A 17,499-nucleotide genomic window follows, 5' to 3' on the forward strand; every position below is an offset into this window, starting at 1 on the left:
TTTTATGGTGGAATCTGTGGCCTGCCTTTAGGACAGGCGTGGCCAAACTTGCTTCATGTTAGAGTCACATAGAATAAACGTCAGATGTATGAGAGCCGAGGGAGGGAAGGAAGGAAGGCAGGAAAGAAGGGAGGAAGGAAGGAAGGAAAGAGGAGAGGGAGGGAAGGAAGGAAAGGCAGGAAGGAAGGGAGGAAGGAAGAAAGGAAGGAAAGAAGAAAGGGAGGGAGGAAGGAAGGAAGAAAGGGAAGAAGGAAGGGAGGAAGGAAGGAAAGAAGAAAGGGAGGGAGGGAGGGAGGAAGGAAGGAAAGAAGGGAGGGAGGAAGAAAGGGAGGAAGAAAGGGAGGGAGGAAGGAAGGAAGGAAAGAAGGGAGGGAGGGAGGGAGGGAGGAAGAAAGGGAGGAAGGAAGGAAGGAAGGAAGGAAAAAAGAAAGGGAGGGAGGGAGGAAGGGAGGGAGGAAGGAAGGAAGAAAGGGAGGGAGGGAGGAAGGAAGGAAGGAAAGAAGAAAGGGAGGGAGGAAGGAAGAAAGAAAGAAAGAAAGGAAGGAAAAAAGAAAGGGAGGGAGGGAGGAAGGAAAGAAGAAAGGGAGGGAGGGAGGAAGAAAGGGAGGGAGGAAGGAAGGAAGGAAAGAAGAAGAGGGAGGGAGGAAGGAAGGAAGGAAAAAAGAAAGGGAGGGAGGAAGGAAGAAAGGGAGGGAGGAAGGGGTACTTGTGACATTTCACCCAGAGTGGGCAGGGTGAAAACTCTCCTGTCTCTAGTCTACATTTCCAGGTTCCTTCCCATCCCCATCACGTTCAGGGCCTCTCCGTAGTGCCTGTCTCAAGCGATGGGGGGGTGCTGGCCCCGCCCCGTGTCCCAGGCCCCCACTCATGGTTGCTGGCCTTTGGTCGCGTCTCTTCCACAGTGTGCCTTCAAGACAGCGTCTTGGCCTTCTGGAAGCACGGGATGCAGGGCAAAAGCTTCAAGTCGGATGAAGTAAGTGCCCCCCACCATGGGGTTTTGTTCTCCCCCTCTTGCCTGGGTTTTTCTAGTGCCCGAATTAAATCATGGAGGCCTGGAGTGGAAGGACTTGCTTCCTTAATTGAAGCAGAAGAAGAAGACTGCAGATTTATACCCCGCCCTTCTCTCTGAATCAGAGACTCAGAGCAGCTCACAATCTCCTATGTCTTCTCCCCCTACAACAGACACCCTGTGAGGTGGGTGGGGCTGAGAGAGCTCTCCCAGCAGCTGCCCTTCCAAGGACAGAGTCTCAGAGCAGCTCACAATCTCCTTTCCCTTCCCCCCCACAACAGACACCCTGTGAGGTGGGTGGGGCTGAGAGAGCTCTCCCAGCAGCTGCCCTTCCAAGGACAGAGTCTCAGAGCAGCTCACAATCTCCTTTCCCTTCCTCCCCCACAACAGACACCCTGTGAGGTGGGTGGGGCTGAGAGAGCTCTCCCAGCAGCTGCCCTTCCAAGGACAGAGTCTCAGAGCAGCTCACAATCTCCTTTCCCTTCCTCCCCCACAACAGACATCCTGTGAGGTGGGTGGGGCTGAGAGAGCTCTCCCAGCAGCTGCCCTTTCAAGGACAGAGTCTCAGAGCGGCTCACAACCTCCTTTCCCTTCCTCTCCCACAACAGACATCATGTGAGGTGGGTGGAGCTGAGATAGCTCTCCCAGCAGCTGCCCTTTCAAGGACAGAGTCTCAGAGCGGCGTACAGTCTCCTTTCCCTTCCTCCCCCACAACAGACACCCTGTGAGGTGGGTGGGGCTGAGAGAGCTCTCCCAGCAGCTGCCCTTTCAAGGACAACTCCTGCGAGAGCTTTGGCTGACCCGAGGCCAAAGTGGAGGAGGTGCAAGTGGAGGAGTGGGGAATCAAACCTGGTTCTCCCAGATAAGAATCGGCACACTTCACCACTAGCTGGCTCTCTCTCGTAATGTCAAGACACTGTTGAATTTCCTGTTCCCAAATTAGCCCCAGAGAAGCCACCGAGCTGGAGACTCACTTCGAGGAGATTGAGAACAGGAAATGATTCTTGCAGCGAATGGCGCGTCCATTCATTCTGCATACAGAGAGCTCGGTGGTTGGGGAGCGTCTGCAGATCCCAGTCCCCCAACGGTTTCCGGTGGTCTCCAGTAAGATAAGATCAACAATACCAGGGCTTTTTTTTGTAGCAGGAACTCCTTTGCATATTAGACCACACACACCGTGATGTAGCCAATCTGCCAAGAGCTTGCAGGGCTCCTCGTACATGGCCTACTGGAAGCTCCAGAAGAATGGGCTACATCAGGGGCGTGTGGCCTAATATGCAAAGCAGGGGTTTTTTGTAGCTGGGACTCCTTTGCATATTAGGCCACACACCCCACCGCTGATGTAGCCAGTCCTCCAAGAGCTTGCAGGGCTCTTCTTACAGGGTTTACTGTAAACTCTTGGAAGATTGGCTATAACTGGGGTGTGGCCTAAAATGCAAAGGAGTTCCTGCTCCAAAAAAAAGCCCCGATCAATATAAGCAGTTGCAAATCCTTCTGCCAGCACTTGTGGGTGGGGGGGAGGAAGGGGTTAAAAGCAGCAGGTACATTTTGGCCCTGTATTTGCATTCAGCTGGGGTGCCCTGGCCATTCTTCAAAATGGCTAGGAGTGCCTCACACTCCTCCAGCCCTTTCTGAGAGCCAGTTTGGCGTAATGGTGAAGTGCGCAGACTCTTACGTGGGAGAACCAGGCTTGATTCCCCCTTCCTCCACTTGCAGCTGTTGGAATGGCCTTGGGTCAGCCATAGCTCTCTTACCTGGGAGAACCGAGTTGGATTCCCCACTCCTCCACTTGCAGCTGCTGGAATGGCCTTGGGTCAGCCATAGCTCTCTTACCTGGGAGAACCAGGCTTGATTCTCCACTCCTCCACTTGCACCTGCTGGAATGGCCTTGGGTCAGCCAGAGCTCTCTTACCTGGGAGAACCGAGTTGGATTCCCCACTCCTCCACTTGCAGCTGCTGGAATGGCCTTGGGTCAGCCATAGCTCTCTTACCTGGGAGAACCAGGCTTGATTCCCCACTCCTCCACTTGCAGCTGCTGGAACGGTCTTGGGTCAGCCAGAGCTCTCGTGGGAGTTGTCCTTGAAAGGGCAGTCTCTGTCAGAGCTCTCTCAGCCCCACCTACCTCACAGGGTGTCTGTTGTGGGGGAGAAAGGCAAAGGAGATTGTGACCGCTCTGAGGATCTGAGATTCAGAGTATAGGGTGGGATATAAATCCAATATCTTCTTAACTACTACTTCTCTTTTCTGCAGGTCACCCAGGAGATCTCAGACGAAACCAGGGTCTTCCGCTTATTGGGTTCGGACAGGTAATCCAAGAAGAAAACCATTCCCCTTTTGTCCCTTTTTAATGTGTTTACTTACTAATAATAATAATAATAATAATAATAATTTTTTATTTCTATCCCGCCCTCCCCGCCGAAGCAGGCTCAGGGCGGCTCACAGCATAAAACACACATTACATCAGTTGCAATTATAAAACACGGTTAAAACAATTACAAAATATTAAAATTCACATAATAATATGGCGTTATAACAGATTTCAATAAATTTCAGCAGTAAAAACATTTCAAGAGTAAAAGCATTTCTAGCAGCATATCTAGTTTTGTCACAGTTTTCCACTAATTTTCGCTAGTTGAAGGCCATCCTGAAAAGGTGGGTCTTGCAGGCCCTACGGAATCCCTCTAAACATCGTATGGCCCTCACCTCCTCAGGAAGTTGGTTCCACAGTAGTGGAGCAGTAATAGAGAAGGCCCGATCCCGGGTGGCTTTCAGTCTGGCCTCCCTTGGCCCAGGGATATTCAGCTGGTTTTTCCCAGATGACCTCAGTGCCCTCTGGGGCTCATATGGGGAGAGACGGTCCCTTAGGTAGGTAGGTCCCCGGCCATATAGGGCTTTAAAGGTAATAACCAGCACCTTGTAGCGAACTCGGTATGCCACTGGCAACCAGTGCAGTCCGCGCAGCCCTGGCTGTATGTGCTCCCACCTTGGGAGCCCCAACAACAGCCTAGCCGCCGCGTTCTGCACCAGCTGCAACCGCCGAATTCGGCACAAGGGCAGCCCCATGTAGAGGGCGTTGCAGTAGTCCAGTCTCGAGGTGACCGTAGCATGGATCACTGTTGCTAGGTCACGGCGCTCCAGGAAGGGGGCCAACTGCCTCGCCCGACGAAGATGAAAGAACGCGGACTTGGCAGCGGCCGCTATCTGTGCCTCCATTGATAATGAAGGCTCCAGAAGAACCCCCAAGCTCTTGACCCTGTGTGCCGCTTTAAGCTGCACACCGTCAAGGACTGGCAAGGGGATTTCCCCTTCCAAGGCACCGCGACCCAAGCACAGGACCTCTGTCTTCGTTGGATTCAACTTCAGCCCACTCAGTCTGAGCCAGCCTGCCACGGCTTGCAATGCTAGGTCCAGGCTTTCTGGGACGGAGCCAGGCCGGCCATCCATTAGCAGATAGAGTTGGGTGTCATCAGCATATTGATGGCACCCAAGTCCAAACCTCCGGGCAATCTGGGCAAGGGGGCGCATATAGATGTTAAATAACATCGGGGAGAGAACTGCCCCTTGTGGGACCCCACATACTAGTGGGTGCCTCCGGGACCGTTCCCCCCCAATGGCCACCCTTTGTCCCCGTCCTTCGAGGAAGGAGGAAAGCCACTGTAAGGCCAATCCCCCAATCCCCGTGTCGGCGAGGCGGCGGGCCAGTAACTGATGATCAACCGTATCAAATGCGGCCGACAGATCTAACAGTATCAGCACCGCCACACCGCCTCGATCCAGATGCCGCTGGAGGTTACTTGCTTCATTGGTCATTTTGGGGAGAAACTTAGAATCAGAGTTGGAAGGGACCTCCAGGGACATCTAGTCCAAACCCCTTCACAATGCAGGAAACTCACAAACACCTCCCCCTAAATTATCACAGGATCTTCATTGCTGTCAGAAACTTACTTGCTTCATTTTGGGGAGGGACGGTGGCTCAGTGGCTTGATGAGCAGACGGTCCCAGGTTCAATCCCCGGCATCTCCAACTACAAAAGGTCCTGGCAAGTAGGCGTGAAAAACCTCAGCTTGAGACCCTGGAGAGCCGCTGCCAGTCTGAGTAGACAAGACTGACTTTGATGGACCGAGGGTCTGATTCAGTATAAGGCAGCTTCAGATGATAGATAGAGAGATAGATAGAGAGATGATAGATAGATGAGAGAGAGAGAGAGAGAGATGGATGGACGGATGGATGAGAGGATGGATGGATGAGAGGATGGTGGCTCAGAAGGTCCCAGGTTCAATCCCCGGCGTCTCCAACTAAAAAGGGTCCAGGCAAGTAGGCGTGCAAAACCTCAGCTTGAGACCCTGGAGAGCCGCTGCCAGTCTGAGGAGACAAGACTGACTTTGATGGACCCAGGAGGGTCTGATTCAGTAGAAGGCAGCTTCATAGGTTCATCTGTCCCCTGCCTTTCTCCCCAAACGGGAACCCAAAGCGGCTTCCGTCCTTCTCCTCTCCTCTATTTTATCCTCCCAACAACCACCACCCTGTGAGGTCGGTGAGGCTGAGATGTATGACCGGCCCAAGGATTTCCCAGCAGTCTTCTACATCTCGAGTGTGGAATTCGAACACGGATCTCACAGTTCCGAGACTTGCACTCTAACCCCCACACCCTGCAGGCTCGCTGGTGCAAGCGGATGGTTCCGAGAAGGAGCCAGGAATGTGGGGGGGGGGGGTTGGTGCCCCCCACCGTCGCCACCTCTCCCCATTGGGAGTTTCTTCTGCCGCTGAGGAATCCGGCCGCTCTGTGTTTCTGGGCAGGCCCCTTTGCGTGTCTAAGGCAGCAGCTCCGCCTTTTGTTTTGCACACAAAGGTTTTCCTGTGATCTTCGCCCCGGGAACATCCCGATAAATCTCTTTGGCAAACACACCAGGAGTGCCGCATTCCGAGCACGTGAAGCTAGGCAGGTGGGGGGCAGCATTTCAGACTTTGGTTTGGAGGCCTGAAAAACACAGCAACGTACCAGTTTGGTGAAGTGGTGAAGCGTGCGGACTCTTACCTGGGAGAACCGGGTTGGATTCCCCACTCCTCCACTTGCAGCTGCTGGAATGGCCTTGGGTCAGCCAGAGCTCTCGCAGAGGTTGTCCTTGAAAGAGCAGCTTCTGTCAGAGCTCTCTCAGCCCCACTCACCTTACAGAGTGTCTGTTGTGGGGGGGAGGAAGATAAAGGAGATTGCGAGCTGCTCTGAGATTTGGAGTGGAGTGCAGGATATAAATCCAATATCTTTGGGAAAGAGGGGGACCTCAGGAGAGAGCCTGTCTGGTGTAGTGGTTAAGTGCGTGGACTCTTATCTGGGAGAACCAAGTTGGATTCCCCACTCCTCCACTTGCACCTGCTAGCATGGCCTTGGGTCAGCCAGAGCTCTGGCAGAGGTTGTCCTTGAAAGGGTAGCTGCTGTGAGAGTCCTCTCAGCCCCACCCACCTCACAGGGTGTCTGTTGTGGGGGGAGAAGATATAGGAGATTGTAAGCTGCTCTGATTCAGAGAGAAGGGTGGAGTATAATTCTGCAATTCTTCTCTTGGACAACCGGGTTTGATTTCTCGCTCCTCCACTTGCACCTGCTGGAATGGCCTTGGGTCAGCCATAGCTCTGGTTATTCTTGAAAGGACAACTTCTGGGAGAGCTCTCTCAGCCCCACCCATCTCACAGGGTGTCTGTTGTGCGGGGAGAAGATAGAGGAGATTGTGAGCTGCTCTGATTCAAAGAGAAGGGCGGGGTATAAATCTGCAATTCTTCTTCTCTTGGAGAACCGGGTTTGATTTCTTGCTCCTCCACTTGCACCTGCTGGAATGGCCCTGGGTCAGCCATAGCTCTGGTTATCCTTGAAAGGACAACTTCTGGGAGAGCTCTCTCAGCCCCACCCACCTCACAGGGTGTCTGTTGTGGGGGGAGAAGATAGAGGAGATTGTGAGCCGCTCTGAGTCTCTGATTCAGAGACAAGGGTGGGGTATAAATCTGCAGTCTCCTTCTTCTTCTTCTTAATGGCACCCCAGACTGGCTACAGACGCAGGCAGCAGAATCCAGGGTGCCGTGGCTAAGTGCACCAGGAAGTGCACCAAGTGGCAACAGGAATGGCAGAGGAGCAGACGCTTGGCTCACTCGACCTGTTGAGCTGTAGGGGGCTGGCTAGATTTGAACGCAGTGGCGCCTTAGAGACCGACCGGGTTTTGGAGGCTAGATTCAGGTGTGGTCCGAAGCAACAGAACAAAATCTGAGCCCAGGGGGCACCTCTTAAGACCAAGACAGTTTCATCCTAGGCATAAGCCTTTGCGTGCACGCACAGTTCTTCAGAATAAAATTTCGTGGATCTTAAAGATATCAGTGGACACAAACTTTCTTCTGCGGATTCTGGAAGGTATGAGCTTCTAAGAGGCAAAGCAAAGGGCGCTTTGTCTCAAAAGGGCATTCCGCCCCAAATCTAGTTGGTTTCTAAGGTGCTACCGGATTAAAATCTCTCTGCATCTCCGGGGGTCATGTCGTAGAAAAAAAGGTGCCGGAGCTCATTGGGACAACTCATTTGCATAACTCCTTCGCGCCTGCCGCGTGCCCCTGACATCACCCCAAGGCAGACTAAATTATATCAGCTCAGCATCTACTTTGAAACGCTTCTTGAATTAAAGCTGTTGTCATAAAACCTTATTCCCATCCAATGTTCCCTCTGAGCTGCAGAGCCTTGTGAGCAAAAATTCTACTTGACAAGAACGCCACGGAGGGCACATATTCTACCTGTGCTGCGCCAAGCTACGCTGGTTGCCAGTTGAGTACCGGGTCAGATTCAAGGTTTTGGTTTATGACCTTCAAGGCCCTGAGCGGTCTGGGACCGATGTCTCTACGGGACCGCCTCCTCCGCTATGTCCCTGGAAGGACGTTGCGCTCCAGTAGTAGCTCTTCCTCTCCACCCCCTCTTGGGGGAATCCCCCCAGCCCTGATGTGATCCAATAACTGAATAAGAGCACTTTAAAGACGCCATCAGGGTTTGTAATTTTAATGTAACTGATTTTATATATAAGAACATAGGAGAAGCCATGTTGGATCAGGCCAGTGGCCCATCCAGTCCAACACTCTGTGTCACATAAGAGAAGCCATGTTGGATCAGGCCAATGGCCCATCCAGTCCAACACTCTGTGTCACATAAGAACATAAGAGAAGCCCTGTTGGATCAGGCCAATGGCCCATCCAGTCCAACACTCTGTGTCACATAAGAACATAAGAGAAGCCCTGTTGGATCAGGCCAGTGGCCCCTCCAGTCCAACACTCTGTGTTACATAAGAGAAGCCATGTTGGATCAGGCCAATGGCCCATCCAGTCCAACATTCTGTGTCACATAAGAACATAAGAGAAGCCCTGTTGGATCAGGCCAATGGCCCATCCAGTGCAACACTCTGTGTCACAGAAGAACATAAGAGAAGCCATGTTGGATCAGGCCAATGGCCCCTCCAGTCCAACACTCTGTGTCACATAAGAACATAAGAGAAGCCCTGTTGGATCAGGCCAGTGGCCCCTCCAGTCCAACACTCTGTGTCACATAAGAGAAGCCATGTTGGATCAGGCCAATGGCCCATCCAGTCCAACACTCTGTGTCACGCAGAGGCCAATATATGTGTGTGTGCACACACAGATACATTTATACTTAATGTGACTGATTTTACTGTTGTACATCGCCCTGAGCCTGGCACTGGCCAGGATAGGGCGATTCATCAAATACAGTTAATACTTATAATAATAATAAATAAATAATGATTAATAACAACAACAACTTTGTGAGCTACTGGCATTGAAATTGTGAGCTCATGCATCAATTAGTGTGCTCCGAGGGGCAGCCTTCCTGAGCAGAGCCAAAAAGGTGTGAGTAGGAGGCAAAAAATCTGTGAGGCAGCTCACGCTAACTCAGCTTAGAGGGAACACTGTTCCCCATCCTGCTTTTTCGATTATTTTCTCCTCTGTGGCCGCAGTGGCGTGATGGAGAGTTCCGTCTTCTCTGCTTTATATTTCCCCACCTTTTTTGTTGGGAAAAATATTAGAAAGTTTGTCAGATCTGAAGAGTTCAGCAAAATCCTCCTGGGGGGGGGGGTTGAAGTTGGGAGCCCCGGGGGCAAGTGTTTGGAAGGGGGCGGGGCTAAGAAAGAAAGAGCACAGTAAAATTTAGAGCAGGGGTGTCAAACTCATTTGTACGAGGGCCAGATGTGATGTATGTGAAACCTTGTTGAGTCAGGCCTCCTCAGGCAAGGCCGTGTCTGCGCCTATGTAAGATTAAATAGCAGAGGTATCAACTTTATAAAGGACACATAAGAACAGATTTTTTTAAAAAAAAATGCTTAAAACATTAGCCCTTATTAGTCTTAAAGGTGCTTTCTTTGTATTTCTCCCATGGGATCCAGGGAATTGGACAAAGGAAGCTAAGCTCTTTCCTTTCTTTCCCCGGGGACCAGGAGGGGGGAGGAGCCTCAGCCAATAGAAGGAAGAGAGGCTTGGCTCAGTAGCTCTGCTGCGTGATTGAGAGAGCCTGGCAAAGCAAGCTCTCCTCGTCCCCCTTTCCTATGCAAAGGGAGGAGCCTCAGCCAATGGGGAAAATGGAGGCTTTGTTCTGTAGCTCCTGCGCGATTGAGCGAGCCTTGCAAAGCAAGCTGAGGTGAAGAAGGAAGCAAGAGAGAGGGAGAAGGAAGCAAATGACAGCCAGTTGCTCGGGGGCTTGATAAGAGCCCTCCGGGGGCCTGATTTGGCCCCCAGCCCACATGCTTGGCACCCCTGAAAATTTTAGATGTTCTGGAACTCCGCTCCTGTGAGCTCCTGCCCAAAATGTAGCCTCTGCACCTCCCATTGTTACGATAACTGCATCTGTGCCCTTCCGGTGTGCCTGCAGGAGATTAGAAGGTGGGGACTTGGACGCTGGCACCTGCTGAATCGTAGCACACTGGTGGGCTGGCGACGGTCGCTAGAGGAGTGGGGCGTGCTTAGCCAGAGCCCTGACCCGCCCCTCCTGTGTTTGCATTTCAGGGTGGTGGTGCTAGAAAGCCGGCCGACAGACAACCCGACGGCACACAGCAACCTCTACATTTTGGCAGGCCACGAGAACAGTTACTAGGCAACCGTAACCCGACTCGGACGGCGAGCCAAGGAATACGGCGCTTCAGGAAAACAGGCCTCGGAAGGCAACTCTGTACAGACCGGACTCTGGGACGCTTTCTCTCTCTCCCCACGCCCCCCGCCCAGCTCTTCCCATGCCAAGATTCAAAAGGACCCCGGTCGTCTAGAGCCAAACTTTTACGTGCGTCTCGCAGCTGGGCAAAAGCAGCTGTTGTGCCACTTGCCACTATGTGGTTGGTTATTGTCGAGTTTGCTTAATAAAAGCTATGATGCCAGGACGCCCCCCCCCCTCTTGTTCGCCAGGCCTGCGGGAAACACCCCCCCCCTCCCCCCGATGCTGTCCAAGGTGCCATAGGATTCCTTTCCCTGCTCTGCTTGGAAGGCGGGGGCGGCTGGCTCTTGCGTTGCCCCCTGACCTGAGAATGCCTATTTTTAAACGCAGGTGGTTTCCGTCAAAGGCAGAAACCTGGGCGACGGAGGGGCGATGCTTCTGGAGCGCATGAATCTCCCTCCCCCCCAGAAATCTCTCTTACACAAGCTCCACAGATCTCCCTCTCTCTCGAGGGGTCGGTGGCAGAAGAAAGAAGTTCCACGGATGGCTTTTTCTTTTTTTTAATGTAACTGTCCCTCCGTGGGTTTGTAAAATAAGACTATTTAATCCTTATTTATTAATCTGCTGCTACGGGTGGTGTGTTGCATCTTAACTTTTAGGAGATGACGGTTGCAGAGCAGTTTCTGGTTTGCGGGGGGGGGGGGTGCGCTTTGGGGTTGTGCTTTTTGTCTTGGTTCTTTACCACCGTGCAAAGATCGAGGCGTTTGTCCTTCTCCTCTTAGGTTGTCGCGCATCGTTGGAGAGAAACAGGAAAGGGGCGGGCGGGTCGTCGTCGGCTTCCTCTGTATCAATGCCATTTTTGTACCAGAGTATTTTGTATGGGTCCCACCTGAGGGATTGGCCGTAAAAGGGGGTGTTTGGGGGGGGCCGGTTTTTTGTAGTTACTGAAAACAATAAGTGTATGTCGAGGAAACGCAAATGTGGCTCTTCGTGAGGAAATCAGGGAACTTTCTCTGCGTTTGGATAGAAACAGTAGATATATATATATTTGATATATATGCAAAACGGAGTGTGTCTGGGAGTGTGTGGGCGTGTATCTGGAGCTGCACAGGTGTGGTGGTCTCCTCGGCGGCCGGGGGAATGAGAGGAAAGGCTTGTCCCGTTAGGCCAAGGGTCCCTGACCTTTTCGAGCCTGCAGGGCCCTTTGCAAATCCGATAACAGCGCGGTGGGAGCGACCACAGAACAGCTAGCTTAAAAGGGCTGCTGCAGGAGATGGAAATGGCAACAAGATGGCTGCCGCCGCTGACCACCGGTTGCCCAGGGAAGACCCTCGTGTCGTGTGACAGCTGCTGCCAAAGCAGCGTTGTTGTTGTTTTTTTAAATCTGCATAGCCAATCGGAAGACTTGCTGGGCAAAGGCCACACCTGGCCTTGGCCACTTCCTAAAAAAACCCTTGCCCGGGTGCCCAACAAGGGGTGTCGGTGGGATCACATCCGGGACCCCCTGATGCTAAGCAGACCGGACGTTACAGCTGTCCCGACGAGACCGCAAAAGCGTGGGTCTCTGCGAGTCCCACCAGATCCGGCTGGGCTCTCCGGGGGGTTCAGCCCCCTGGAAAAGGGGCCAAAAGTCGGGCCTCTTGCTAGAACAGCTTCACAGTGCTGCGGGGCCAACCTGGGAACGCCAGAAGCTGCCAACCGGACAAGCCTTTGGAATGCATGATGTCTGAGAATCTGCCGCTGGAAGTCAACAGATGCTGCTTTGAGCTCTTAACGGACACGTATTTTATTTATGCTGCACCCGCGGGGAGCCAGAGAAGGGCAGGGCCTGGATCCCACCCCCCCACCTCCCCGGGCTGTTTCCCAGAGGTGGCATGGGATAAATACATATCTATACGAGGCAGTATTGTCTAATAAAACACGGGGGGGATCTTCTTTAACTCCCCCCTCAAGCCTGACACCTTTCTTTCGCTCCCTTTTTTTGTTTCCCCCCATTAAAGTCTCCCCTTTGCTCCCGATTTTGTCTCGTCTTCATTCATTAAGGTTTACGGTAAACAAGGAATTCCACGTAGATGGATCCAAGCGGGCAGCCGGGTTGGCCTGAAGCAGTTGAACGAAGCAGGAGCGAAGTGGCACCTTGAAGACCAGCAAAGTTTTATTCAGAACGTAAGCTTTCGTGTGCTCTAAGAACACTTCATCAGACAACAGGATGGAATGGCCAGCAGTCCTTAATATAGAGAAAGGGGGAGGGAGGGACAGTGGCTCAGTGGTAGAGCATCTGCTTGGTAAGCAGAAGGTCCCGGGTTCAATCCCCCGCATCTCCAACTAAAAAGGGTCCAGGCAAATAAGCATGAAAAACCTCAGCTTGAAACCCTGGAGAGCCACTGCCAGTCGGGAGGGACGGTGGCTCAGTGGTAGAGCATCTGCTTGGTAAGCAGAAGGTCCCAGGTTCAATCCCCGGCATCTCCAACTGAAAAGGGTCCAGGCGTGAAAAACCTCAGCTTGAGACCCTGGAGAGCCGCTGCCAGTTTGAGTAGACAAGACTGACTTTGATGGACCCAGGGTCTGATTCAGTAGAAGGCAGCTTCATATGTTCATGAAAGTGGGCAATGAATTAGTATGCAAAATCATGGTGATGTTTGTTAGCAGAATCACAATTTGGGGTCTGGTGGTAGTTAGTTTACGTTAACTGGGCTGCATCAACAAGGGGGGCAATAGAAGTCAGAATAGCAGACTGATGTCTATGTCATTAGGTGTGAAGTGCCATAAATAAGAGCCTGTTGTAATGTTAGCTCTGGGTTTAAAATGAGGGCATTAGTTTCTCAGAGCCTGCCTCGGCGGGGAGGGCAGGGTATAAATAAAAATTTATTGTTATTATTAATTTAAACATGTAACACACACATAAACATTCTAGTTTGCTATTAGAAAAAAAGAGAATGCATTAAAAGAGAGTGGAAGATGGGTTAGCATATGTAATGAGATAAACAACCAATATCCCTTATTTGAGTATGTCAATACAAAAATTCATTATTCTGCTACGCTATTCTAAAAGAGAATTCCACTCACCTTGGGGATTTGCATGATAACAAACTGTAAATACGGATCCAGTTGGTTCTCCTTAAGGGAAGCACAACTGCCTGGGGGGGAGGGTTCATGTATTTCCAGTAGCCACAATATGTCCACGCTGGAAATATATTTTTAAGTTCTGTGTCCTTTAGAGCAGCTGGATGGGTACAGACTTGCACTGATGTCTTCGGTACCTATTGGACAGCGTCTGTAACGTCCTTCACATTCAGCAGCACGAAACTTTCCAGGCTCATGCCTGTACCATAATGCCTCAGGACTAACATGCGAGGCATCATCTGATACACCCCCTCCCACCCACGAGACCCACCTGGGCCACAGCGCACAATGCCTGTTCCAACTGCCGGTGGTTGAACATATGAAGCTGCCTTATACTGAATCAGACCCTCGGTCCATCGAAGTCAGTATTGTCTTCTCAGACTGGCAGCGGCTCTCCAGGGTCTCAAAGCACTGGTTAAAGCACTGAGCTATCAAACGCCACTAAATCTTGACCAGCTTGCCATGGCGTGTGTGTGTGTGTGTGGAGATGTGTATTGGTGTTACAAACCAGTAAGATTTCATACTGACAAACTTCTGTAATTCTTCATCATCACAATCTGCATCTAGTCAAACACTGGTCGGGTCCGGCCAAGGAGAGATCCCAGTCTGATCACAGCAGCTGTATCTGCCTCATCAACCCAGAACTGTGGCTCCTTTGGGACTACGTTAGCACTCTGTGCGTGCTCTGAGGCACTTAGTACTGGCCTGCCTCTTTTATTGCTGAGAGCCTGGCATTTGGAGCAGGCAACTGAACAAATTCCTCACATGCCGTCGCTGGAGCCTGAACGCCACCCATTTCCCCCCTGGGGTTGCTACATATTCAGAACTTTCTTAAAGAGTACTTTCTGGGAAGCATCAGAAGAAGATGAGATTGGATTTATAGCCCTCCCTCCATTCTGAATCTGAGCGGCTTACAATCTCCTTTATCTTCTTCCCCCACAACAGACTGTGAAGCGGGTGGGGCTGAGAGAGCTCTCACAGCAGCTGCCCTTTCAAGGACAACTCCTGTGAGAGCTATGGCTGACCCAAAGCCATTCCAGCAGGTGCAAGTGGAAGAGTGGGGAATCAAACTCAGTTCTCCCAGATAAGAGTCCATGCACTTAACCACTACACCAAACTGGCTCTCAGAAGAGAAGAAGAAGAGATTGGATTTATACTCCGGCACTCCGCCCTTCGCTAGCCAAAGGAGTCTCAGAACGGCGTACAATCTCCTTTCCCTTCCTCCCCCACAACAGACACCCTGTGAGGTGGGTGGGGCTGAGAGGGCTCTCCCTGAAACTGCCCTTTCAAGAACAGAATCTCAGAGCAGCTCACAGTCTCCTATATCTTCTTCCCCCACAACAGACACCCTCTGAGCTGGGTGGGGCTGAGAGGGCTCTCACAGCAGCTGCCCTTTCAAGGACAGAGTCTCAGAGCAGCTCACAATCTCCTATATCTTCTCCCCCCACAACAGACACCCTGTGAGGTGGGTGGGGCTGGAGAGGGCTCTCACAGCAGCTGCCGTTTCAGGGACAACTCCTGTGAAAGCTACGGCTTACCCAAGGCCATTCCGGCAGGTACAGGTGGAGGAGTGGGGAATCCAACCCGGTTCTCCCAGATAAGGGTCCGCGCCCTTCACCATGACAGCAGACCGGCTCACAGCTGCATCTGCTCCATTTTTGTCCCTTTTTATCTTCACCCCTTGCCAGCTTCAGGTTGGGAAATCCCTGGTGATGGGGGTGGGGTGGAGCCTGGGAAAAGAAGGGGTTTCCTGGTGGCACAGAGTCCACCCTCCAAAGCAACTGTCTCATCCAGAAGGGATTGATCCCAGGGGCGGCCAACGGTCACTCCAGATGTTTTCTGCCTACAACTCCCATCAGCCCCAGCCATTGGCGATGCCGGCTAGGGCTGATGGGAGTTATAGGCAAAAAGCATCTGGAGAGCTACCGTTGGCCACCCCTGAATTCTATGCTATCTGGAGAACACGTAATTCTGAGAGAGCTGCAGGCCGCTTACATTTGTGATCGTTTGTGTCCTTTATAAAGTGTATATCTCTGCTACCTAATCTTAAATAGCTACACAAAGGGCTTTCTTGGGATAGAAAAAGCCCAACAAGAGCTCATTTGCATAGTAGCCCACACACCCCCGTCACCAAGCCAGCCGGAACTGCGTTCCTGTTCAAAAAACAACCCCCCGGGTACACCCCTGGCCCAGCCCTACAAGGTCTCCTCTATGTCAGATCCGGCCCTCTTAATAAAAACAAGTTCAACACCTCTGGACTACGCCATCTCGCTCCACCTCCGTGAATCCAAGTGCAAAGTAATGCACATTGGGGCCAAGAATCCCAGCTACAAATACAAGTTGATGGGGTGTGAACTGGCAGAGACTGACCAAGAGAGAGATCTCAGGGTCGTGGTAGATAACTCACTGAAAATGTCAAGACAGTGTGCCTTTGCAATAAAAAAGGCCAACGCCATGCTGGGAATTATTAGGAAGGGAATTGAAAACAAATCAGCCAGTATCATAATGCCCCTGTATAAATCGATGGTGCGGTCTCATTTGGAGTACTGTGTGCAGTTCTGGTCGCCGCACCTCAAAAAGGATATTATAGCATTGGAGAAAGTCCAGAGAAGGGCAACTAGAATGATTAAAGGGCTGGAGCACTTTCCCTATGAAGAAAGGTTGAAACGCTTGGGGCTCTTTAGCTTGGAGAAACGTCGACTGCGGGGTGACATGATAGAGGTTGACAAGATAATGCATGGGATGGAGAAAGTAGAGAAAGAAGTCCTTTTCTCCCTTTCTCACAATACAAGAACTCGTGGGCATTCGATGAAATTGCTGAGCAGTCGGGTTAGAACGGATAAAAGGAAGTACTTCTTCACCCAAAGGGTGATTAACACGTGGAATTCACTGCCACAGGAGGTGGTTGCGGCCACAAGCATAGCCACCTTCAAGAGGGGTTTAGCTAAAAATATGGAGCACAGGTCCATCAGTGGCTATTAGCCACAGTGTGTGTGTGTGTGTGTGTGTGTGTATGTGTATATATATATATATATAATTTTTTGGCCATTGTGTGACACAGAGTGTTGGACTGGATGGGCCATTGGCGTGATCCAATATGGCTTCTCTTATGTTCTTATCCCTGCCCTCTCTAAGCCAGAAGGACACAGTATATATATTTATGTGTGTGTGTGTGCATATATATATGTGTATGTATGTATGTATATGTGTGTGTGTGTATACACACAAACACACACACACACACATATCGGCCACTGTGTGACCCAGAGTGTTGGACTGGAGGGGCCACTGGCCTGATCCAACCGGGCTTCTCTTATGTTCTTATGTGGCACAGAGTGTTGGACTGGATGGGCTATTGGCCTGATCCAACCGGGCTTCTCTTATGTTCTTATGTGGCACAGAGTGTTGGACTGGATGGGCCACCGGCCTGATCCAACATGGCTTCTCTTCTGTTCTTAAGGACACACGCCGGACTCCCCCCCGGCTCCATCCGGAGCGAGGAATCCTAGACTCGCAGGGCTCCCCAAAGCGCCTTCCCCTCCTTCCAGGCGCTCCCGGCCTCGGGCTCTTCCTTCCTTCCTTCCTTCCTTCCTTCCTTCCTTCCTTCCTTCCTTCCTTCCTTCCTTCCTTCCTTCCTTCCTTCCTTCCTTCCTTCCTTCCTTCCTTCCGCTGCTCCGGGCGGCTCCCCGGCTCGCCCGCCCGAAGTCCCGCCCCCCCTAATCTCCAGGAGAGCCCCCGGCGGGAGCTGGCAACCGCGCGCCTCCGGCCCGCCTTCGGGAGCGCGCGCCCCCTTGGCCGCCGCGGCGTTGCAGCTGCCGGGCGCAGAGGCGCGCCAAAGGGATCGTCGCTGGGGGGCGCCCCCGTCCCTCCCTCCCCGGGCCCGGCACACCTCCGCCCGCCCCCCGGCCCTGGAGCGGCTTCTTCGGCAGCGCTGCTGCGCCCGGCTTCCAGGAGGAGGAGGCGGAGAAGGCGGCGGCGGCGGCGCTTGGAGAGGCTCCCGCGGTGAGTGGCGGCGGCGGCGGGAGGGCGCGCGGAGCCCTTCGGGGGGGAGACCTCCGGCTGCGGGCCCAGCGGAGAAGGCGGCCTCTGAGCGTGCACAGAAGGCTGGGGGGCGCGGGGCTGCCTGGGCGCGCTCGAGGGCCGGGGCCGGGCTGGGCCTCGGGGCCTTGCGGGCCGCTCGACACCAGCGGATGGC

At 52.5% G+C, this 17,499-nt stretch overlaps 1 protein-coding gene across 1 annotated transcript in view; it reads left to right on the forward strand.

Moving 5' to 3' along the window:
• The window catches only part of MAP4K5 (mitogen-activated protein kinase kinase kinase kinase 5), a 232,454-nt gene extending 222,055 nt beyond the window's left edge, over positions 1 to 10,399 (forward strand). The window contains 3 exon segments of the mRNA XM_060261158.1: positions 903 to 973; positions 3,260 to 3,315; positions 10,040 to 10,399. Of these exon segments, the coding sequence (XP_060117141.1) occupies positions 903 to 973; positions 3,260 to 3,315; positions 10,040 to 10,127 (215 nt within the window). The 3' untranslated portion in view covers positions 10,128 to 10,399.
• The last annotated feature ends 7,100 nt before the right edge of the window (positions 10,400 to 17,499 follow it).

Source organism: Heteronotia binoei, chromosome 21, assembly GCF_032191835.1.
Source record: "Heteronotia binoei isolate CCM8104 ecotype False Entrance Well chromosome 21, APGP_CSIRO_Hbin_v1, whole genome shotgun sequence".
NCBI lineage: Eukaryota > Metazoa > Chordata > Lepidosauria > Squamata > Gekkonidae > Heteronotia > Heteronotia binoei.